The sequence below is a fragment of the Lutra lutra genome, chromosome 4, assembly GCF_902655055.1.
Source record: "Lutra lutra chromosome 4, mLutLut1.2, whole genome shotgun sequence".
Lineage (NCBI taxonomy): Eukaryota > Metazoa > Chordata > Mammalia > Carnivora > Mustelidae > Lutra > Lutra lutra.
The window spans coordinates 185,839,125-185,863,195 of NC_062281.1; the positions used below are offsets into that span (position 1 = coordinate 185,839,125).

Below are 24,071 nucleotides of genomic sequence, written 5' to 3' on the forward strand. Positions count from 1 at the left end.
TATCTCAAAATGAAAAGTTCAATTTTTTTTAAAAAGCAACAAATTCTGGACATACACAACACTGAATTAATCCCAGAAGCGTTATGTCGAGCGAAAGAAGCTAGACCCAAGATTCTCTGATTGCACTGATGTGAAATTCTGTAGCAGGCAAATCTGTCGTGAGAGAAAGCACATCAGTTACGAGGGAGAGGGTAGGGCACTGATTATAAAGGAAAACTAGAGAACTTTCTGGATGGAAGTGTTCTGTCATAATTACGGTAGGAGTTATACCACTTCGTTAAAACTCATCAAACTATACACTTAAAATGGTGAAATTTATTGTAATGAGTTATACCTCATTAAATGTAACCAAAACAAGGTGAGGATACTAAGCAAGCAGAAAGCTGCGGGAGTAAGTATCCCGAGTGATCTTTTTACTTCCTCCACTTTGTCTTACATGCCACAGGGGGGCGCTGACCACATGTTCTGCCGGTTTACACAATGGAGTGGGGGGGCAGGGGGCGGGTGCCTGGCTGGCTCGTTCGCTAGAGGGAGTGACCCTTGATCTCCAGGTTGTGAGTTCAAGCCCCATGTAGAGCTTAAAAGTAAATAAACTAGAACGGACTAGGAGAGAATCCTGCCTTTAATTCTTTAAAAAGAGGGGAGGGGGAGAAGATGGAGTCCCTAATGGAAGACATTCGGTTGTAAAAATGACTTTCCTTTTACTGCTGATCCGAGTCAGGTCGGTGGTAAATGAAAATACTACTTTTATCTTCACTTTCATTCTCATATTTTCTCTGTGTTTCCTTTTCTCATACTGAGAACTGATGTTTATATTTTCAGCCTCACCTAATTCAGGACACTTTTTTGCCAGTAGGTAAGACCATCACATTTCTTGTAGTTACACAGTTAACCTTCCCAGTTTCATCTTTTTTTTACCGGCTTATAAGAGAACTAGCTGGCCTGGGAGATAGTCTGCGTGTGTCTGCATACAAACCAGGGGGCTCAGCTGCTGGTTGCTCTTTGGACTGATAGGATCTGATGACCGACCCCCCACCCCCTGACCTCGCTGCCTCGTAGTAGGGCCCAGGGGACTTGCCTGGTGGCCTCCACTTGGATGAAGGAGTTTCAAGGGCTATGCGGTGGGGACAGCATGTTTGTATTAGTCTAATGCTCAAGTTTTGCTTTTTTCTTTTTTCCTTTTTTAAATTTAAGTTCCAGTACATAATTTTTTGTATTTTTCTTCAGTTATTCCTAACCATAAATTGAACTGCCGTACGCAAAGACCTGGACCAGGCATGCTGGGAGATGTAAAATGTAACCTGTTCCATGCGGTGAATGGTTAATTTTATGTGTCAGCTGGGCCACAGGGTGCCCAGGTAGTTGGTCCAACATTCTGGGTATTTCTGTGACGGTACTTTTGGATGAGTTTAACATTTAAATTAATAGATCTGGGTGGCTCAGGTCATAGTCTCGGGGTCCTGGGTTCGAGCCCCACATCAGGCTCCCTGCTCAGTGGGGAGCCTGCTTCTCCCTCTCCCTCTGCTGCTCCTTCTCCCTTTGCCCTCTAACTCTGCACTCTCTCTCTCAAATAACTAAAAATCCTCCTTAATGTGGGTGAGCCTTATCCAATCAGTTGAGGACATAAGTAGAACAAAAGGCTCCTCTTCCTCCAAATAAGGAATTTCTCCTGCCTGATTGCTTTCCAGCTGAATATCAACTCTTCTTGGGTCTTAAACCTGCTGGCCTTTGAGCTAGAACAGTATCATCGGCTTTCCTGGCTCAACATGGGCCTTCAGGCTCTGGCTGGATTTACATCTTTGGCTCTCCTGGGTCTCCAGCTTGCCAGCTACAGCTCTTGGCACTTGTTATCCTCCATAATCATGAACCAATTCCTTATAATAAAATCTCTTCTTATAAATATGTATAAGTATGTATATATTTTTTCTTACATATGTAGACATGTATATGTATATATAAATACACATACTTCTGATTCTATTAGGAGAACTCTAGTATACATGCCCTCAAAGAATTTAAGACATAAAAAGAAGACAGAACTGAGAAGATTCCTGTAAATATTCACAGATAAGTAGGCTAGTGTAGTATTTAAGAACCTGGGTCCTGGAGTCAGACAGCAGACTTGGGTTCCAGTCGTGGCCGCTCTCATCAGTTCATCATAAATAGTGGCTTTAAAAATGAGGCAGGGGCTGGGACGCCTGGGTGGCTCAGTTGGTTAAGCAGCTGCCTTCGGCTCAGGTCATGATCCCGGCGTCCTGGGATCGAGTCCTACATCGGGCTCCTTGCTTGGCGGGGAGCCTGCTTCTCCCTCTGCCTCTGCCTGCCACTCTGTCTGCCTGTGCTCACTCTCGCTTCTCTCTCTATGACAAATAAATAAATAAAATCTTAAAAAAAAAAAAAAAATGAGGCAGGGGGCGCCTGGGTGGCTCAGTGGGTTAAGCCTCTGCCTTCAGCTCAGGTCACGATCTCAGGGTCGTGGGATCAAGCCCCGCATCGGGCTCTCTGCTCAGCGGGGAGCCTGCTTCCCCCTCTCTCTCTGCCTACCTCTCTGCCCACTTGTGATCTCTCTGTCAAATGAATAAAATCTTTAAAAAAAAAAAAGGAATATGAATTTAAATACAAAATTTTTGAGCAATAGCACCCTTTTGGCAAATATGTTTGTAGGAAGAAGCTGTTCTGGTGAAGGAAGGAAGGAGTCAGACCAGGCCTCTTCACCTGACCCTCTCGTAGCAGTCCCTGCAGTGGCACTCCAGGGTTCTGGGCTCTTGGTGTGAGAGCCGCTGGCAGAGATGGAATGTCCAGGAGATGGAATAGAATTATCCTAGAGAACAGGACTTAGCTGTTTGTTAGTTCCCTAAATGTGTTCTCTTCTTTCCTGTGCCCTGAATGTTTGTGTTTCCCCCAGAATTCATACCTGGAAACCCAGCCCCCACTGTGACAGTGCTTGAAGATGGAGCCTGTGAGAGGGCATTAGGGTTAGATGAGGTTTTGAGGATGGGGCCCTTAGGAGAGGACTGGCGCCCTTAAAAAAGAGGAAAAGACAAGATCTCTCTGCCACATGAGGACACGGCAAGAAAGCAGCCATCTGTAAACCAAGAAGAGGGTCCTCACCAGACACGAAGTCTGCCTGACACCTTGATCTTGGACTTCCCAGCCTCCAGATCTGTGAGAAACAAGTGTTGTTTAAGCCACCCAGGCATCTTGTCACGGCAGCCCAGACTGACGAGGACACCTAATCTAAAAGCACTAGCATCTCATTTTGACCACTCCAGTAGCTTTCTGCTGGTTTCTCTACGTGTTGTCTGACAGTTCTAACTTCACGCCAGGGATAGTCTTCTCAGAAATAAACATGATTATGTCTCCCACCTGATCGTTTGTGCTGGCCTCTCGCTCTTAGCATAAAATCAAAATCTTGACCTGCTCACATCTGCCACCACCATCCTTACTCAAGCTTCCCTCACTCGGACTTCTCTCGGGTCTCCCAGATGTGCTGTGCTCTCCCACATCCGGGCCTCCACACGTGTTGTTCCCTCCGTTTATACACCCCACTCCTTCCCCTGATCCCTACTCGTCAGGCCATGGCTTGAATATCCCTTATGGGAACTTCCCCAATCTCATCCTAGCACAAGTCTACTGTGTTCTTCCCTCTTTATACTGTATTATAAATATTTAATTTCTCTCTTGCTGGGGCTTCTGGGTGGCTCAGTCAGTTGAGCATCTGTCTTCCGCTCAGGTCATGATTCCAGGGTCCTGGGATCGAGCCCTGCATCAGGCTCCTTGCTCAGCAGGGAGTCTGCTTCTCCCTCTCCTCCATGCTGCTCCCCAGCTTGTGCAGTCCCTAGCGTGTGCACACGCGCGCTCGCTCGCTCTCTTTGTCAGATAAATAAATTTCTTTCACAGAGTAGACTCTGTGAGGGCAAAGACGGTTTCATTTTGTGCTACTTCCCCAGCCCCCAGCACCTTGTCTGGTACGTGCTGGGTGCTTATTAGTGTTTATTGGATCATCAAATGACTCCCTGCCTTTCTCAGGAAGACTCTTATCAGGAGGCACCTTGGTGGCTCAGTCCGTCAGGTGTCCAACTTGATTGTCCACCTTGATTCCGGCTCAGCTTGTGGTCTCCGGGTTACCGATCAGAGCTCCGCTTTGGGCTCTGTGCTCAGCGGGGGAGTTTGCTTTAGGCCCTCCCTCTGCCCCTCCCCCTCTGTGCACACAGGTGCTCCCACTCTAAAATAAATCTTTAAAAAAAAAAAAAAAAAGAGGGCGCCTGGGTGGCTTAGTGGGTTAAGCCTCTGCCTTCAGCTCAGGTCATGATCTCAGGGTCCTGGGATCGAGTACCGCATCAGCTCTCCGCTAGGCAGGGAGCCTGCTTCCTCCTCTCTCTCTCTCTGCCTGCCTCTCTGCCTACTTATGATCTCTCTCTGTCAAATGAATAAATAAATTTTTAAAACAAAAAGAAACACTGTGTGTCAGTCATGGGTGGGCTTGGATCCAGTGTGGAAGTTCATAGTGCCAGCTACACACAGGATTTATCTTGCAATTTTAATATTTTTTTTCCTCTTTCTGAATTTTTCAATTGCAGGCCTGCCGGGGGGCCCAGACAGCTGCCGCTACAGCTCCCCGAATCAAGAAATTTGCCATCTACCGATGGGACCCAGACAAGACTGGAGATAAACCCCGTATGCAAACTTACGAAATTGATTTGAATAAGTGAGTATCTGTGGGAGAGCTAGGTATTTGATAAATGGAAGTGAACTCTTGATCTGATTGAGGGACATGCTTTTCGCATCCTTGGAAGGTTTAAAAACAGATCATTCGGTGGTCTGGAATTTATCATCTCTTTTTCAAATAAGAATGAGGTATGTATCTGATTCAGAAAGATAACCGGGGGGCGCCTGGGTGGCTCAGTGGGTTAAGCCGCTGCCTTCGGCTCAGGTCATGATCTCAGGGTCCTGGGATCGAGCCCCGCATCGGGCTCTCTGCTCAGCAGGGAGCCTGCTTCCTCCTCTCTCTCTCTGCCTGCCTCTCTGCCTGCTTATGATCTCTTTGTCAAATAAATAAATAAAATCTTTAAAAAAAAAAAAAAAAAAAGAAAGAAAGATAACCGGGGACTCCTGGGTGGTTCAGTCAATTAAGCATTTGACTCTTGGTTTCAGCTTTGGTCTTGATCTCAGGGTTTGGAGTTCAACCCCCCGCGTTGGGCTCTACTCTGGGCTTGGAGCCTACTTAAAAAGAAAAAATTAATACCAAGAACAACAACTTTTTGAAAAATTTCTTTCCTTTCCTCAAATCGGAGGATGACAAACTCCTAGGATTACTGGTAGAGCGGGTAGACACCACAAATTTGGCTGGATTGGTGTTAGGACAAGAGAGGGATGTAGTTAAAATATTAACAACAATTTGTACCTCTATTATTTTTTCAATTTCTGTCCCATCAAAGTACCACAAACAGGCGCCTGGGTGGCTCAGTTGGTTAAGCAACTGCCTTCCGCTCGGGTCATGATCCCGGAATCCAGGGATCGAGTCCCACATTGGGCTCCCAGCTCCGTGAGGAGTCTGCTTCTCCCTCTGACCTTCTCCCCTCTCATGCTCTCTCTCACTCTCTGTTAGATAAATAAATAAAATCTTCAAAGTGCCACAAACTTAGTGGCTTAAAACCGCATGGATTTATTATCTCCCAGTTGTGCAGGTTAGAAGCCTGGTGAAGGTTTCATCAGACTAAAATCAAGGTGTCTGCAGGCCGTGTTCCTTTCTGGAGACTAAGGTGAAATCCATTTTCTATTTTTTGGGCTGTTGGCAGAATTCAGTTCCTTACCATTGCAAAAGCGAGGTGCTGTTTCCTCGTTGGCTGTAAGCTCAGGGCTACTTCCAGCTTTTAGGCCTCTTTGCTCTGTTGGCTCATAGTCTGGCCTCCAGAGGCCCCAACAGCAGCTTGAGTCCTTCCTCTGTCTCTGAGGCACTGTCTTTTATCGGTTTCCACCCTGAAGGATCTCCACAGGTAGCCAAAGGGAAGGAAGGGGAGTGAGTTGGGGCTCGAGCTTCCCACTGGGCCCCCCACCCAGCCCCCCCTCCTCTCCCCAGCATAACCAGAACTTCTCTATTTTATGATCTCTTTCATTTGTCAGTTAATAAGTATTTTATTTCTGTTGAACAAAAGCTTCTGTGGTGCCAGAAAATGGTTTGAAAACAAATACTATCAACACTTTCTTTGACTCTATCAACACATAAGTTCTTGATATATAACCTTGTCAAGTAGACAGTTACCAAATACTCAGCAACCAAAAACCATATGTAAAATTCAAAGAAAAAGAAATTATACAGGGCACTTTTTTTTTTTTTTTAAGATCTTTATTTATTTATTTGACAGAGCGAGCACACCAGGGGGAGGGGCAGAGAGGGAGAAGCAGCCTCCCTGCTGGGCAGGGAGCCCGACATGGGGCTCAGTCCCAGGCCCCGCGATGATTAGGTGAGCCAAAGGCAGACGTTTAACTGACTGAGCCACGCAGGTACCCCCCCAGTGCCCCCCCGCCCCAATACAATAAAACTAAAAAGTCACATCAGAAGAAAAAGACTCTGAACTACTTGAAAATTAGAAAGCACTCTTTTAAATAACTGCTTTATTAAGGAATAATGTAAAATATTGTTAGCTGCTTGGAAAATAAAAGCATTGCAAATCAAAACTTACAGAATGAGGCTAAAACTGGAAGAGTTAAATTCATTAGTAATTTTTAATGATAAAAAAAATTTCTTTTTAAAGATTTTAAAGATCACAAATAGGTGGAGGAGCGGGGTGGGAGCCTGCTCCCTGTTTAGCAGAGAACCCGATGCAGGGCTCGTTCCTAGACCCTGAGACCATGACCTGGGCCAGAGGCAGATGCTTAACCCACTGAGCCACCCAAATGCCCCAAATGATAAAATTTTAAAGAGGAATTACATTCACTTCCAGTCAGAGTAGAGTAGCTTTCATCAGATTGCCCTTTCTCAGACAGTAGCTGTAAACTTTGGAAAACTTTGGACAAAACGTGAGAAGTAATGACCTGTGGGCACAGGAGAGTAACCGTCACGGGCAGGTACTGGGAGGGCAGGCCATTGGTGCTTGGAAGAACAGAATGCTGCTGGGCAGATGAACAGGTTTTTGGGTGCTCCTTCCTGAGGGCAGACCCCAGTTGATGTGTAGGTACAAGAGCAAAAATTAAACCAGACTTAATGACTGAAAAACGGGAAGGTACACTGTATGGCTACCACAGCAACCAGAAAATGGGGCGGGGGGGGCTGATTCTATTTATGGACTATGTCCAAGTTGGGAGTTCAGTCCATATTAATTGTTGCTTAAAAAAAAAACTGGGGGGCACCTGGGTGGCTCAGTTGGTTAAGCAGCTGACTCTCAATTTCAGTTCAAGTCATGATCTTGAGGATGTGGAATCAAGCCCCATGTCAGCCTCCACGCTCTGCAGAGTCCCCTTGAGATGCTCTCTTCTCTGCTGCTCCCCCTGCTCTTGGGTGCTTGCTATAAATAAGTAAACAATCAGGGGCAGGGCGCCTGGGTGGCTCAGTGGTTAAGCCTCTGCCTTCAGCTCAGGTCGTGATCTCAGGGTCCTAGGATTGGGCTCCCTACATTGGGCTCTCTGCTCAGCGGGGAGCCTGTCCCCCCCCCTTCTCTGTGCCTGCCTCTCTGCCTACTTGTGCTCTCTCTCTCTCTCTCTGTCAAATAAATAAATAAAATCTTCAAAAAAAATAAAACTGATCGGGGCCATCTGGCTGGCTCAGTAGATCGTGCAGCTCTTGATCTCTGGGTTGTGACTTCAAGTCCTGCATTGGGCATGGAACCTACTTAAATTAAAAAATATTTTAAAAATCAGTACTCTCCAGAGAGACAGTAAAATCCAGAGTTGCTACATCATGTTAGTCACAAGGTCTAACGTACAGTGCAGCATCACTAATCATACCAGGAACAGTGAGACGGGACCCAAACTCAAGTGGAAAGACAAGCAGTAGAGCCCGCCCAGCCTTGAAATAATCCAGTTACTGGAATTAGCATACGTGGATTTTAAGTAGTTACACCTATGTTCACAGATTAAAGGGAAAGGTGCTCATGAGAGATAGGAAGTCTTAGCCTGGAAACAAAAACTTAAAAAAAAAAAAAAAAAAAGAACCTTACTGATCTATGGAATGATATCAGAAGGTCTCATATACGTAATTGGAGTCCCAGGAGGAGTGGAGACTCGAGAGAATAGGCAAAAAATACTTGAATAACTAATGGCCAAGAATTCCCCCCCAAGCTGGTGAAAGACATGATTGACATATTTAAGAAGTTTGGTGAACCCCAAGCAGGGTAAATACAAAGAAAACTACCTCCAGGAACATCATAGTCAAATTCCTGAAGATCGAAATAGCAAAGAGAACATCTTGAAGGCAGGAAGGGGAAAACATGTTACATCTGGGAAATAGTACAAATGGTGGTTTACTCTCCTCAAAAATAGTAGACACCAAAAGGCAATGAAATGACATCTCTAAACTACTTCGAAAAAACACTTACCAACCAGAATTCTGTACTCAACAAAATGATGAAGACATTTTCGGATAACAAAAAAATAAAAGCATTCATAGCCAGAATACCTGTAGTACATGAAATGCTAGGAGTTACTTAGGCTAAAGGAGCTTGGTTCTTCGGAAAAGAATGAAAATCACTAGTTACAGTAAATTAAAAAACATTTCTCTGCTTACTTTCATTAAAGTATATATAGGACTGTTTAAAGCAGAATTACAGTATCGTGTAGCATACACCTTATACAGGTGTAATACGTATGAGAACTAGCGTACGGGCTGGGAACAGGTTGACCTATAAGGTTGGAAGGTCTTACATGTACAATATTAACTCTAAGTAGATCAAAAAGTTAAGGATGCACATTAGAATTCTAAAGTAACCATTTTGTTTTTAATCCGGAGAGAGCAAGCTATAAAGCCAATTTATAAATTATATGGAATTCCAAAAATATCTACTCACTCTAAAAATATTACTTAGGAGAGCCTGAGTGGCTCGTTTGAGCATCCGACTCTTGGTCCTGATTTCAGGGTCCTGGGATCCAGCCTCACAAGGCTGGGAGTCGGCTTGAGGATTCCACTCCCTCCCCCTCCTTCCCCTCCTCCCCCTCACACGCACATGCTCGCTCCCTAAAATAAATCTTTTTAAAAAATAAAAATACTACTTAAAAGAAGTCAGGAAAGAAAGAACGGGAAAAGAAAGATGTTGAGACAATGAGAGACCCAAATCCAACCACATCAATAATCCTACCCATGCAAAGGCAGTAAACACTCCAATTAAAAGGCAAAGATTGTCAGAATAGATAAAAACCAAAACCCAGTTTCATGCTGCTTACAAGAAATGCGCTTTAAATATTGTTAAAAACAAAATTCAGCTAAGTAAATTTTAAAGATGTACTGGCTTTGTTTAACCATTCCTGGATCCGGCAGCATCCAGTCTAGCAGGTGGAAAGGTGCTCCAAGGGGCATGCGGTGGCTTAGTTAAGCATCAAAATCTTGATCTCAGGGTTCTGGTTGGAGCCTACTTGAAAGAAAAGAAAAGAAAAAGGAGTTCCCCAGAGCTGCACAAAATGAAAGATTTATAGGCAGACAGGAGTGGGAAGAAAGAACAAAGCGTATTGGTTATGTATGGCCTTGTGGTCAAAGAATATGCTCTAGGGCGCCTGGGCTGCTCAGTGGGTTAAGCCTCTGCCTTCGGCTCAGGTCATGATCTCAGGGTTCTGGGATCGAGTCCCACATCGGGCTCTCTGCTCAGTGGGGAGCCTGCTTCCCCCTCTGCCTGCCTCTCTGCCTGCTTGTGATTTCTGTCAAATAAATAAAATCTTTAAAATACATATATATATACACTCTAGAAGATCACAGTTTTTTGGAGCCTAGATTTGTTTTGGGGCCCAGTTATCACAGTGACTGTAGCATGCAGTCGTCTTTGTTATTCTAACAATTAACTGGGCCCTAAAACAAATCTCAGTATGTTCCAGAAAATTGGCATCTTCTAGAGTGTATTCTTTGACCACAGTGAAATTCAAATAGAAAGCAGTGACAGTAGGACATGTGAGGGAGACATGGGCCTTTAAAATATGATGCTGTGGGGCACCTGCGTGGCTCAGTGAGTTAAAGCCTCTGCCTTCAGCTCGGGTCATGATCCCCAGGGTCCTGGAGCCCCACATTGGGCCTTCTGCTCAGCAGGGAGCCTGCTTCCTCCTCTCTCTCTCTCTGCCTGCTTCTGATCTGTCTGTCAAATAAATAAATAAAATCTTTTTTAAAAAAATAAAATACGATGCAGGGGTGTCTGGGAGGCTCAGCCCGTTTAGCATCTGACTCTTGGATTCAGCTCAGGTCATGATCTCAGGGTCCTGGGATGGAGTCCCATTGGGCTCCATGCAGGGCATGGAACTGCTTTGGATTCTGTCCCTCTGCCCCCGCCATTCCCATACATACATATATTTAGAGATGTAAAAGCTTGGAGAAAATTCTGTGTATTCATGAAACCTCAGGAAGGGGTGTGGTCTTCTTAGATTTAAAAGTGATAGTATCCTAAGAGGAAGAGGTAGTCAGTTTAACGATGTAAGCATTTAAATCTGTGTTTTGAAAAATTGCTTTTTTCAAATTGGGTAATTTGAAAATTGGGTAATTCCACTATCCAAATTAGAACTCAAATAGCCAGTTGCTGGTTGAGGGCTGTGTGAGGGAGGGGGAGGGTTAACATCAGATATAACAGATTTGTGGTATATATTTTGGTCTTGTCCAGGCTTTCTGGCTCCTAAAACCCTTGTAAATCCTAAGAAATAAGAGCTACAAGGTCAGGGGTGCCTGGTGGCTCAGTGGGTTGAGCCTCTACCTTCGGCTCAGGTCAAGATCTCAGGGTCCTGAGATCAAGCCCTGCGTCGGGCTCTCTGCTCAGCAGGGGACCTGCTTCTCTCTCTCTGCCTGCCTCTGCGTACTTGTGATATCTCTCTCTCTCTCTCTCTCTGTCAAATAAATAAATCTTTTTTCTTTTTCTTTTTTCTTTCTTTTTTTTTTAAGAGCTACAAGGTCATCTTGTATTATTATAATTTGGTTTTGCTCCCAGTTCCTGAAATAGCTCTAGAAAAATAATAAAGGTAAAGTGGGTGGTCCTTTGTTATTCATAACAAGCCCCTTTTGGCCATTGGCATTTATGTTAATGAGGTGGTTTCTGGAAATCTAGATAATCTCCTACTTCAGTGGGAGGAACCAATCCTGTCAGGAAGTTTGGATCCCTCAGCCCTACCCCTTGACCTGGGAAGAGGGAGAAGTTAAAGGTCGAATCACTTAAACCAATAGCCATTACTCAGTCGTGCTAAGGCACTGAAACATTCCTGAAGTTCATGGAGTGTGGGGTTCAGAGAGCTGGGTGGGTGAACTCGTGGAGTTGTAGGGAGAGGGCGTGGCTCTGTGCATCTCTTCCATTTGGCTGTTCTACTAAATCATAGTCCAGTAAGTTAACTGTTCTCTGAGTTGTGTGAGCCTCTGTAGCAATTACCAAACCCAAGGAAGGGATGGTGAGAATCTCTGATTTGTAGCCAGCCATTCGGAGCACAGGGGACAGCCTGGACTTGGGAGAGTCTGAGGAGGGATCTGACACTGTCTCCATGTCGATGGCCGCAGACTGAGTTCCAATGTGGGACACCCAGCTCGTGTTGCAAGGTTGCTCGGTTCCAGAAGCTACACATTTGGTGACCATGAGTATCTAGTGAGGTATCGGGGTGAGCAGGTGAAAGGTTCACAGCTTTGAAAAAACTGCCTTTAAAAAAACGTTCCCAGATCTCGTAAGTAGAGGGGCAGAGAACACAGTGGACAGTTTCCGGCATTGGTTGACTAGAAGGAATACGCCACGCGGCGTGGATTTTCATGTGTTCTGTTCTCTGGTGCGCCTCCAGCATCCGGACCAGAACCTGGCACAGAACAGACTTTCAGTTAACAGTGAGTGCAGAAAAATCTCTGATTTTATGACATAATTCAATCTCCCATTAAAAACACTGACAACGGGGACGCCTGCGTGGCTCAGTTGGTTAAGCAGCTGCCTTCAGCTCAGGTCATGATCCCAGCGTCCTGGGATCGAGTCCCACCCACATCAGGCTCCTAGCTCGTCAGGGAGCCTGCTTCTCCCTCTGCCTCTGCCTGCCATTCTGTCTGCCTGTGCTCGCTCTCTCTCCCTCTCTCTCTCTGACAAATAAATAAAATCTTTAAAAAAAAAAAAAAAACACTGACAACGGTAATACTTCTCCCTCCTCAAATATCAGAGGTTGTTAAGGTCACAGTTCCCAATCTTAGCAAAGATAGGGCTAGGGCGGTGGGGTATTTGCGCATTGCTGATAGACTGCTAACAGCACAGTAGCTAATCTCATCCTGGTGATCATTTCACAACAGACAAGCCGGGTTCTGTGCCACACTCTCCTGCTAAACACCTTAAATCCGCACCTTGGCCATGATATCAGTAAAGCTAGGGAAAAGTCTGGGTCATGCTAAAGGCTGTTTGGGGAAGGGGGTGTGTGTTTTTAAATGCCATGCCTTGGGAAGTACACAGGGCAGCGGCCAGAAACAGGTTTGTTGAGCACTGGTCTGTGTGCCAGCTACCATGAAAAGTGCAGCTTTTTAGTTATTTTTCTAACAAGCCTGTGACATAAAGATCAGTTCCATTTTACGGATAAGAAGCAGGCTCAGAGAGTTTGAGCCATTCCACAGAACTGCACACTACAGGATAACAGTCGTGCTTAAACTGAGCAAATGGGGCAGGCGCTCCCTGCCTCATCTTCCTCCCGGGTCAGTTCACCTGTTGTAGTCCTGTGAGATGTAGCTGCTGCTCTCTGCTTTGTAGGTGGGGAGCTGAGGAGGAAGGGGTTTGCTGAGAACCTGGTGAGTGTCCAAGCCTGGACACTGCCTGGGCTCCTAGACGCCAGGCCTGCTCCGCAGCGTCCAGGCACAGTGCTGCGGCCCTTCTCCCCACCCCCCGCTCACTGCCCCCATGCAGGTGGACACTCGCAGTGCTGTCGAGTGGGAGACTCTCCTGTAGCTTTTCTTTTCCTAGAAATGCATAGGCGGTGTGACTCCGCCATGCTGAAAATGCAAAAGAATACACAAAAAGGCGTGAAAAAATTGCGTGTGCCCTGAGAAAACCAAATGGATGAGAAGAGCATCTACCGTGTGCAGCATCTCAGATCATACTGTACTGAAGCAGGGACCTTGAACTTGCGTCAGTACAACTGGGGTGTTCTCTTGTTTCCGGGCAGATGTGGTCCTATGGTGTTGGATGCTTTAATCAAGATTAAGAACGAAATTGATTCTACCTTGACCTTCCGAAGATCATGTAGAGAAGGTAAGCATTTCCTTCTTGTTAGGCTTCAGAAGCTTAGGCTCTGGTTCTGGGGCCTGCCACGACCGGCTGGCCTTCCGCCAGGGGACCTTGCTGGGCATCGCACTTCCCCTTTCCTTGGGTAAATGCACCAAAAATTCCAAGTGTCGTATGGGTTACGGTTTCTGAATTTCCTTCCCATCCGGAGCTTTATGTCACGTGGTTACTGCCTTTGTCATCCCCGTGAGCTGCCACACACTTTGGGGACAAGCTGCTCCCGCCTGCTGGCAGCCACCTGGGCACCCCTGCGGAGTTCATTCACGGGAGGGGGGGTGGGAGGAGGCAGTGGAGAGTTTTTAATTGGGGTACAGTGCACCCCCACAGGCTCCCAGCATTACGTGTTCCATGTGTATAGAGCAGCTGCTCAGGAGGACCGTTCTGGGTGGGAACGGTTTCCCACGGTGTGCTGCTGGCGCCACAGGAGCTGAGTTCAGACCTGCGTTTTTCCTGGTAATAGCTGCGTATTTAGGTGACGTGTTAGAAAAATATAATTACTAATGACCATGGAACAGTGATCTAGTTTTTTAATATAAGTTTAAGTAAAAATGAGGTGATTTTAAGAAAACTCGTAAATAATCCTTCAGCTGTGCTCGGACATAGCAGCAATCACAGGGATAGCACAAGGGCTGACCGGTCCTGACGGCCGTAGAGCCCCGTCAGTGTAGCAGGCTCTGTTCTGTGCACTGGACCGGGCTAGACCGGCACTATTAGCATTTAGGCCCAGGGAGGTTAAGGGACTCCAAAAAACACGCAGATAGTGAGGAGCCAGGAGTCAGCCAGAGTTGTCAGATTCCGGAATTGCGCTCAGGCGGTACACTCTGCTGGCTCTCCAGGCTTGGAAAACCTGGGATCAAACCCAAACAGGGTCGCTTGAGCCACGACCAGTGGGGAGCTTCTTCCTGAAGGGACCTTCCAGAAAGGGAAAAATCACTATAGCTCTTGGCCCGTCACTTTTTGTCTGTGTTCTGCTATACATTTCAAGTATTTCAGTCCTGCTAAGACATCTGCTTTGATTCAGCTAATTGTAGAAGATGGGAGTTAGTGTACCAAACGCTGACAGATAGTATGATAGTCGTGCTGAGTCCTGCTGTTAGGGGACGCTCTGCTGTAATTAAATACCAGCCTTCCCATGTACGTCCTGGCAACGTAGGAAATAGAGATGCTTTTCAGTAACCTTTCCCCATAAGACTTTTTCAGAGCCGAGAACATAGGATGTGACCCATCTGGACAAAAAAGTATTAGGCAGAATGATACTGATTGCCGCTCCTTTTTATTCCCTCGTTGACTGTTAAGAGAATTTCCAGGGAGCCTTTTTCGGAGAAGACTCACTGGATTTATTTTTTTTTTTTTTTTAAGATTTTATTTATTTATTTGACAGATTGAGATCATAAGTAGACAGAGAGGCAGGCAGAGAGAGAGGAAGCAGGCTCCCTGCTGAGCAGAGAGCCCAAGGTGGGGCTCGATCCCAGGACCCTGGGATCATGACCGGAGCCGAAGGCAGAGGCTTTAACCCACTGAGCCACCCAGGCGCCCCTCACTGGATTTATTTTTTAAATTGTATTTGATTTCTTACAAGAGCATACTTCTCTGGTTGGATTCTGGGCACATGTAAATATTTTGATAGCATTCAGTCTCCTGGGAAACTTTAGGAGTATTTGCTTATGATGGGTCTTTGTTGTCTCTTACACGCTTATACTAAGATTTATAGGAGGGCTCCTGGGTGGCTCAGTCGGTTAAGCGTCTGCCAGTTCAGGTCACAATCTTAGGGTCCTGGGATCGAACCCCACATCGGGGCTTCCTGCTCAGCGGGGCATCTGCTTCTCATTCTCCCTCTGTGCTCTCCCTCTCTCTCTCTCTCAAATAAGTAAAATCTTTAAAAGGAAAAAAAAAAAAAAAAAGATTTACAGAAGAAGAGGGGTGGTCTTCCTAAAGTGACAGCCCAGTGCAGGTCTCACAAGTAATCACATTTCTGAAAAAACAGCTTCAGAAAAGTGGGTTCAGATTGCTTGGTCCTCTTTAAACTCTGAAATACCGAGGAACTTCCCATACACGGCAAGGAAAGTGTCATTTTCAGGGTCCTTGGTCAGCACCTTATTTTTGCTTGGTTTGCTTTTCTTACACGTGAGTTCATTCTTCTCCCTGGCAAGGCAGTGTTCAGGCGGTCTATGTGGGTGTCGTGTCCCCAGGGCAGCCACTGTGCTGCTAGTTCAGTGGGGACGATAGCGTAAGGGTTGTGTGTGGGTTATCTGTGTCCAGGCCTCAGCTGGAAGATGACCAGCACAGGGTCAATTTCCTTGTGGGTCCAGCCTGTCACAGTTTGAGGACCAATAACAGGGGCTTTTTAAAAAGGGGTTGGGGTGCTGATTTATTTCCGAAAATGCATGAGGACTGGTGTGGGAAGTCCGTGATGCCCACAGTGCCCCAGGCCCCTTCTGTCTCCAGTGATTCCACTGATGGGTTGCCTCCTGGTCACAAAATGGCATTTGGAGCTACAGTCATTAGATCTGTATTCCAAGCGGTAAGATGGAGAAGGAAAACGCCACGGGGCTCCTCGGCCACTGCTCCTGATAGTAGGGGAACGACACTCCAGAAAAGGAGTTTGAAGCTGGACTGATGGGCCCTGGGTGAGGAAGTGCTAAATGCGTTCTCTCTCCTCAGGCATCTGTGGCTCTTGCGCCATGAACATCAACGGAGGCAACACTCTGGCTTGCACCCGAAGGATCGACACCAACCTCAGCAAAGTCTCAAAAATCTACCCTCTTCCACATATGTATGTGATAAAGGACCTTGTTCCTGTGAGTTTCTGCCTCCCCCCATCCCACTCTCTCCCCCACTCTCCCCACCCCATTTTTTATTTTGAGGGGAGAAGGGAAGAGGTGTGCGTGAGGGAGAGATGTGTTACCATTCTCTAGGGCAGGCTTTCCTCCGGAGTTTCACGAAGGAATTTGAATGGTACAAGATAAACAGGCCTAGAAGATTCTCCAGCCTCTCATTGGAGAGGATTGTTGGGGAATAACAAGGCATAGGATTTTAGAGCTGGAACAGTCCTGGAATCAAGAATTTGGCTGTTAACACAAAGAATTCATGTGGAAAATACCAGCGGGGGAAGGCACCAGTTGTTACACGTACTTGAGTCTCTGCCTCCCCATGTGTGAGCACCTTCCCCAACAGGGCTGTGGGATTGCAAGGTTTCCCGAGTGGGTGGAGGAGAGATTGCCCAGAAGCGAATAACGCCTGTGACTGTTTCTCCTCCTGTCATCTTCGCGTGGGTCCACGCCAGGGGCAGAGAGTCAGACCTCTGCTGGTGTGGGATGGGGAAATGGGCCGCGTCCCAGAAACAGGGTGAATACGAAAGCTGGGGAGTGATAGTAGACTCTGACCCTTCTTTTTGTCGTCTTCCTCTTAACCTTAGGACCTGAGCAACTTCTACGCTCAGTACAAATCCATCGAGCCTTATTTGAAGAAGAAGGACGAGTCCCAGGAGGGCAAGCAGCAGTATCTACAGTCCATAGAAGATCGTGAGAAACTGGTCATTAATCCCCATTTATTGTCTTGCCTTGCTAGGAAGCGTGGCTTGGGGTGATGGGGTGGGGAGTAGCAGCACGGGACGCTGCAGACCATTTATGGAGTGTGTTCTGGAAAGGAACTGCAAGAGCATCTGTCTGAGGAGACACTGTCCTCTCAGGGCCGGGGGGGGGTCATGTGATCCCACAAGGGCCCCCAGTGGACCAGGGATCCGGCACACGGCTGCCCTGACTGGAAGGGCAGATGATTACATGTTGCAGGATGGTTGTTTCAGGGGAAACCTGTATGCAAATGATTGGGTCTTGCCAAGGCAACAGCTCTGTCAGAGCTGCTCTTTAACAGAGTGGCCACGTCAGACATGTGCCGGCCCCTGGCAGTCGTGCTCCCAGCCTGTGTTACAGGTGGCCGCCAGTCGGGCACTGGAACCTTTCCGTTCTTTCCTAATGCCAAGTGTCTGGGGGATTGCTGGGTGGGGCGGTGACGGCCTGTCACTCTCTTGGCGCTCCGGTGTCCAGGCTGGGACGTCTTACAGTGAACATTCTCAGGTTTTTTGTCCGATTCTCTGGCCCTCCTCTGGAGAAGCCTCTGGTTTGCACCTGCAGTCCTGGCACTTCCAGTGTCCTTGTGGGGAGGGAGCGGTGGGAGGGAGACCCAACAGATGGGTCCCAGCAGTATGGACAGTGTGACTGCACGGGGCCAAGGGGACAGCATGTCTGCGCGTCCCGCGTTCCTCCGGGGTGGCGGCGGGGTCTTACTCCTTCCTGAGTCCCGAGGCCCTGGCACGGGTTACTTACCGGTACGTGTTAGGCACGTGGATGAGTAAACGCCCTGTACCTTCTAGACGTCAGATGGTTGAGGCCCTCTCCTCTTCCCTATGGAATTAAGACAGGACAGTCCTCGTGTGAGTGCCCGGCGCTCTGGGTAGAGCGGTGCGGCACAGGCAGCTTTCTCCTGTGTCGGGAGTCCCTTGTCCTCAGGACAGCGCTCTGCCTGGCAATCCTGACTCACACAGAGGGTGTGACTGCACAGGGCTGGCTTGGAACTGGTCTCTCTGGGCCACCTCACCCTCCTGCATTCCTCCGGTAGGCAACCCCAGCTAGGAACCGCCTGCTGGGTGTACGGTACTAAGGCGCGAAAAGTCTCCCTGAGCGCGTTTTCTACATGATCCAAGTTTACACCTTTAAATATTTGTTAAGCATTTTTCACTTCTTTAAATGAGTATGCTGAGCATAGCTTTTTTTTTTTTTTTTAAGATTTTATTTATTTATTTGACAGAGAGAAATCACAAGTAGGCAGAGAGGCAGGCAGAGAGAGAGGAGGAAGCAGGCTCCCTGCCGAGCAGAGAGCCCGATGCGGGGCTCGATCTCAGGACCCTGAGATCATGACCTGAGCCGAAGGCAGCGGCTTAACCCACTGAGCCACCCAGGCGCCCCACAAGTAACTATTTTTAAATATAAATAATCTGTAATATTCCAGCACCCAAAGATAATGTCCATGGACAACTACTTTTGTTTTTTTCTTTTATATGCTACATTACATTTTTCTGTAGATGGGATCGAATGTAAATATGCCTTTGTGTCCTGCCTTCACTTTTGTCACTGTGAGCATTTTCCCATGTTCTTACGAATTCTTCATAAGCATTTGCCCAAACATTGCTTTCTGCTACTTCAGTTGAATGCACTGTGCATTACATAACGTCCACCTACTGTTGCACAATGAAATTCTCTCCAGTTGCTCACTGTTACGAATAAGGCTGGATAAACATCTTGATCTTTCAAGTTCTGGCCAAAAATGTGAGTTCCTTTTCTTGTTAATAGGTTTTTCTGTAAGTGGACCAAAGAACATGACTATCTTGAAGGCTCTTAAGCCTGGCACCCTGTGCTTTCTAGACCAGTGGGGAAGTGTGCGCTCCCACGTGCTCTCTGAACAGAACAGAGATTTTGTTAAAGACTCGTGGTTACAGTCATGACTGTCAACTCTGTGTCATCTGTTACAGTCAGAGGTCACTGTGCTCCTCTGTCTTGCTGCTTTTAATCAGTTTCTGGTTTTCACAAAATTAGAAAGTCTGTTTTTTTAGAACTGGCTGGACAAATTGAGTCAGCATGGCGGGGTTCAAGTGCAAGGAGGTATTCCAGAGTCGGACCGCCTGGGTCCCATCCTGCAAACCTGGGTGCTTGCAGCTGTGTGACCCTGGACCAATGACCTAACCTGTCTGCGACTCCAGTAGTCCTCACGCCGTAGCATAGGGTTGTTGGGATGATCAAATGAGGGAAAGTGAGTATGGCACAGGGGGCTTATGTAAGATATCGTCCCCGTTGCCAGCCCGGGCAGAGACCAGGGTAGACTCCTCAGTGGCCCAGTACGCAGGTCCTTCTTCATTGCTCCTAGCGAGCATTCTCGGTGGCAGGGTATTTGGGGTGGGTTGGTTGGTTTTTCATGGTTTTTTTTAGACGATTGAGAGGTTAGTGTTTATTAGAGGGTAAGTGCCAGCTCTGGGTTCTAACCCAGCAGACATGTATATTTCAGTTCCAAGACATTTTCCATGAACTTGATAATCTCCGCAAGCCACCCCTAAGACTTTGCCAGGGAAACTCAGACAGGTGGGTGCTTTGTTCGCACCTCGACCCCAGCATCACGATCTGTCACCTGGAGCCGTGCGCATCCTGACTGCCCTTCCCCCGCACGCAGGACGGGCTGTACGAGTGCATCCTCTGTGCCTGCTGCAGCACGAGCTGCCCCAGCTACTGGTGGAACGGAGACAAGTACCTGGGACCTGCGGTTCTCATGCAGGTAAGGCGCTCCCTCGCTACCCTACGGGGACTTGACGCCGAGGCGGCCCCGGGCGTCTGGCTGGCGCAGTCGCCAGAGTGGCTGACTCTCGGCTTCAGCTCAGGTCCTGACCTCAGGGTCCCGAGAGCCAGCCCTGCGTCGGGCTCCACGCAGGGGGTGGAGTCTGCTTCTCTCCCTCTGCCCCTCCTGTGTGTTCTCTCCCTCCCTCTCCATCCACCCCCAATAAATAAATCTTAAAAAAAAAAAAAAAAAAAAAAAAAAATGAAGTCCAAGAGGACAGTATGTTGTTGGAAACCAGGCGTTCCAGCGGGCATCCAGTACAACCAGGACTGTCTTCACTTGGCTTTCAGTAAATCTTCGCCTGCAAAATACCTCATTCTGTGTGCTGCGGGCCACCCCAAAGGGTGCTGGCGTGCTTTTTGATAAAATAGGCCTTGCAGGTATTTAAACGTATCCCCTGTGCAGCTGGCTCTTGTCTACCCACTCGCCCACCGCCCCCCGCAGACCACATCTGTCGGGGGGTCACCCAGCACCCTCGGACGGGGGTGTCTGACATGCAAGCGGGGGAGAGACATTTCTTGGAGGGGCGGCTTCCCAGCTCTATGGCTGGAACTGGTTTCCAGGCTAATGAAAGCCTGGAGTCCTGGGCTTCGGGGTTATTTGGCAAGAAGGCAGCACTGCTTTTCCGTGCACGTGCGAACGTGTATAGTTCACTGCAGAGAAACTTTGCCTTCGTTCCCAGAAAGCTGTGCTTTTGCAGTCTGTGGTCAGTGTTTTTCACAGATTCCCAGTTCCAAAAAGCAAGTTCTCATTTCTCATCCTCCCACAAAAAGGGAAGTTACAAGTTGTGTGACTGTATTAGCAGTATTGATTTCCGTCCACGCAAAACATTGAATAATGAAGCGCATGCACGGTGGGCCTCTGCCCCCCCCCGCGCAGTGAGTTGCTGGGGAACGAGCAGCCCCCGCTTCACTGCGTGAGCAGCCCAGGCTGCCTTCGGCCGTTGCAAGCCAGGCCCCGGGGCAGATAGACCAAGAGTCCATCCAGGAGACATACGGTCTCCTGACAGATCTAAGTCATGGGTCTACTAGAAGACCTAGGTTGGTGCTGTGAAGACAGAGTCATGTGACACCGTCCCTGCCTTCCCGCACTCAGAATCCGGGCAGGAAGCCAGTGAGCACCTTGAGATAATGAGACGATGCCTGATGACATGTGATGAAGCACCAGGGTACCCGGGGTGCTGTGCCCTGAGTGGGGGGGCATCGTAGTAGAGAGCAGTTCTCGAGGAGGGACTCTCCCTGACAGATGGCAGGAACCACAGAGCAGAGACAGGCCTCTCAGCCAAGGGACTCCCTTTCTGCTGCTCCCCCGGGGCTCTGAGCGGGCCGGTTGGGATGCCGCATGGCTCATCGGCCCCCGGCTCCCCAGGCCTACCGCTGGATGATTGACTCGAGGGACGACTTCACGGAGGAGCGCCTGGCCAAGCTACAGGACCCGTTTTCCCTGTACCGCTGTCACACCATCATGAACTGCACCAGGACCTGCCCCAAGGTACACGGGCCCCAGCCCTGCCTGCAGGGCTCCGGGAGAGGGGCTGGAGAACCATGTCCCCCCAGACGGGCTGAGCTGTGAGGACCAGACTGGCTCGGGCCCTCCCCTCCAGAGAAAGGTTTCCTTGCGGGGCACACACGGGCCTAGGGGAGTCAGAATGCCCCAGGAATCCACAAGCAGGAACCTGTCCTCGCTCTCCCTGACTCAGTAGGAGCCTCGAGAGGTGGCAGAAGGCGGGTAGCTGTGGGGACTAGATCCCTGCTCCGTGTCGCAGGGTCTCCACTTGCAACGCTGTTGCCAACATGCTGTGCTCTCACAGGAGCCCCTTTGTCCCCGGTGTTCCTCGGTCAGGGCTCCTCTCCACACTTTCCCCAGTCCTGCTTATCCTCCCCCTTCTTGCGTTCCCCTTGACCTTTGGCTCCCGCCACTGCCCATCTCTCAGCCTGCCTGTGGGGCCTGCATGCCAGCAGGATGGCCCGCTGTGGCCTCCGCTCAGGTGCCGACCCTGGTCTGCTCAGTGGGCAGGGAGCGCCCAGGGCCACGAGGCTCAGGACACGGCTGCCCTTTGAGCAGAGACTGGGCAGAGCAGGGTCCCTGAGAGAGGCAGCGAGGGAACAGGCAGCAAGATGGGAAACTCCAGGGTACCCAGTTGGGAGTTTTTAAAAAGGAGGTGGGGGGAGATAGCATAGCTTAAACAGGAAATGAGACTAGGTAATTCCCTCCTTTTTTGCCTGGAGACTGTTTCCAGGGCCCCCATCTCACGGTGCTTCTCCTGTCCGGCCAGCAGTGGGGCCTGGGGGGCCCCCCGGTGAGGGAGAGCACAGGCTCCAGCCTGGCACGCGTGAGCCGTTAGTAGCTGGGCCCGCACACGGGAGCCCCGTCTGGGCTCCGGAGGTGCGTTCCCGGGCAGGTGCCTTCGCAGCAGACAGGAACAGAGGCCCTCCGTGACCTGAGGTACTAGACGAGGCCCGGGTTGTGTGAGCTGGAAGGGTCCCTTCCCCAGCTGGGGACGCTGAGCCCCGGGCACGGGGGGTGGGCTGCCAGCCACTTGCTGAGGTCACTGTTGGGGCAGGGCCGGGAAAGCCCCCCAGACTCCCTGACCCTGTTCTTCCTGCTGCCCCAGGTGTGCTGGTGGGCACAGACCCCCCAGGTCCTACAGTAAACGGGGGTGGGCAGGGGCGCCACGGAGGCCCTTGCAGTTTCCATGCTGTGCACAAACACGCCGCTCCTGTTCCATCTCACACTGCCTTTTCCCCTTAATTTACTTGGGAGACCATTCTGTATCCGTCTTTGAAGAGTGTCCTCTCTCCCTTTCTCTCTGAAGATCTCTTGTTTCTTTTTCTTTTTTCCTCCTTTCCATGCACTTTTTTTTCCTACCACAAAAGTGCTTTTTTTGGCCGTTGAGTTGCACAGACAAAAGCTTCCCAGCTGGGTGGGATGAGGCCGTCACCACTGTAGACTGTGCCGGGAGTGAGGGAGAGTAGATGGCGTACGAAAGCTCCCCACCGTCTGGAGCCTCCAGGTCACGGAGTCCACATCAGCCTGCGGGTCTCCGTGGAAGGCATCCTGGTGCGCAGGACCACACCACAGCGGGCAGAAGGGGGCGGTGGCCTTGTGTGGGGACCGCAGGGCACACAGCAACAGTCGCATAGCCCAGGATGGGGGGCTAGGCCTGACCATAGAGCATCAGGCCCTGGGGAGTCTGTGGGCAGGGGGTCCCCAGGGCCAGGCCTGGGGGGAAATCTGGGCAAGACCAGGGGGCCGAGCTGGCTTGGTCTCAGGCAGAGCTGGGCACTTGGCACCAGGGAGAAAGTTGTTACAAATGTCCCCTCCTTGCTCAGTCTTCTCTGCGTGCTTGTTGACGATGTGTGTGCATACAAATCGGCCCTGAATTTCTTGCCCCTCAGAGGGCATGGCCACATGTCCTTGGCCAGTTCCTGGGTGTTAGAGGCGACAGACTTTGCTTCCTGCTCGGGTGTTCACGAGCCGTCTTCTGGGCCTCTTCCCACACACTTAAGTGTCAGGATTAGAGCTGTCCTGCTAGAACGTGGCACTCTCTTCTAACCTCAGAGGAGCCCTTGTCTCGTTTTTCACATCTTCACGTGTCTCCCTACCTGTAGGCGGTCGGCAGGTCTGTGCAGGGTTTCATTGTGGTGCCTCCTGCAGAACCAGTGCGGGCCAGACTGCCGTTGGCGCTTGGGAGGGGCCACCCACGAGGCTTGGGTCACCCAGGAGGGCGCGTGTGTGCCCTGGGGAATGTGTAAGGATCCAAGGGCAGCTGGCTGCTTGGGACACTGGCCATGGCCGTGGAAGAGCCGCCCTCTCCTGGATGTGTGGGGGGGGGGGGGGGGGCGGCGGGGTCGGCCCTGGGCAAGGCTCTCACCGCCAGGAGGCCAGTGCAGGTGGAGGCGGGAGAGCCCTGAGCCCGACCCCCTGGCTTTGGAAGGGTGCGGTTTGAATCCACCTTGCTTTGTCCCTGTCCCACTGGGGGGTTTGCCCAAGGCGCCGGGTTCTTCATTCAGCCTCGCAGACCTGGTGATATCAATTCTCTTCTCTTTTCTCAAGGGGCTGAATCCAGGCAAAGCTATTGCTGAAATCAAGAAAATGATGGCCACCTATAAGGGGAAGACGGCGTCCGTGTAACTGTTCCCACACTCAGCACGACAGCCAGCTCGGCTTGACGTGCTGTATCTCCAGTCTGAGTCCCTTCAGAGGTCTTGGTTTTCCATGAATACAGCATGTATAATAAAGATTTTAAGAAATAAATAAATGTTATTCTACTTTATTAACAAAAAA

General features: G+C 49.3%; 1 protein-coding gene across 1 annotated transcript in view; it reads left to right on the plus strand.

The window, feature by feature from the left end:
- Nucleotides 1-24,071, plus strand: part of SDHB (succinate dehydrogenase complex iron sulfur subunit B) — a 30,221-nt gene extending 6,150 nt beyond the window's left edge. Inside the window, exons 2-8 of the mRNA XM_047726059.1 lie at nucleotides 4,581-4,708; nucleotides 13,288-13,373; nucleotides 16,068-16,204; nucleotides 16,822-16,938; nucleotides 19,623-19,724; nucleotides 21,153-21,275; nucleotides 23,841-24,071. Of these exons, the coding sequence (XP_047582015.1) occupies nucleotides 4,581-4,708; nucleotides 13,288-13,373; nucleotides 16,068-16,204; nucleotides 16,822-16,938; nucleotides 19,623-19,724; nucleotides 21,153-21,275; nucleotides 23,841-23,918 (771 nt within the window). The 3' untranslated portion in view covers nucleotides 23,919-24,071. The remainder of the gene's footprint in view (nucleotides 1-4,580; nucleotides 4,709-13,287; nucleotides 13,374-16,067; nucleotides 16,205-16,821; nucleotides 16,939-19,622; nucleotides 19,725-21,152; nucleotides 21,276-23,840) is intronic.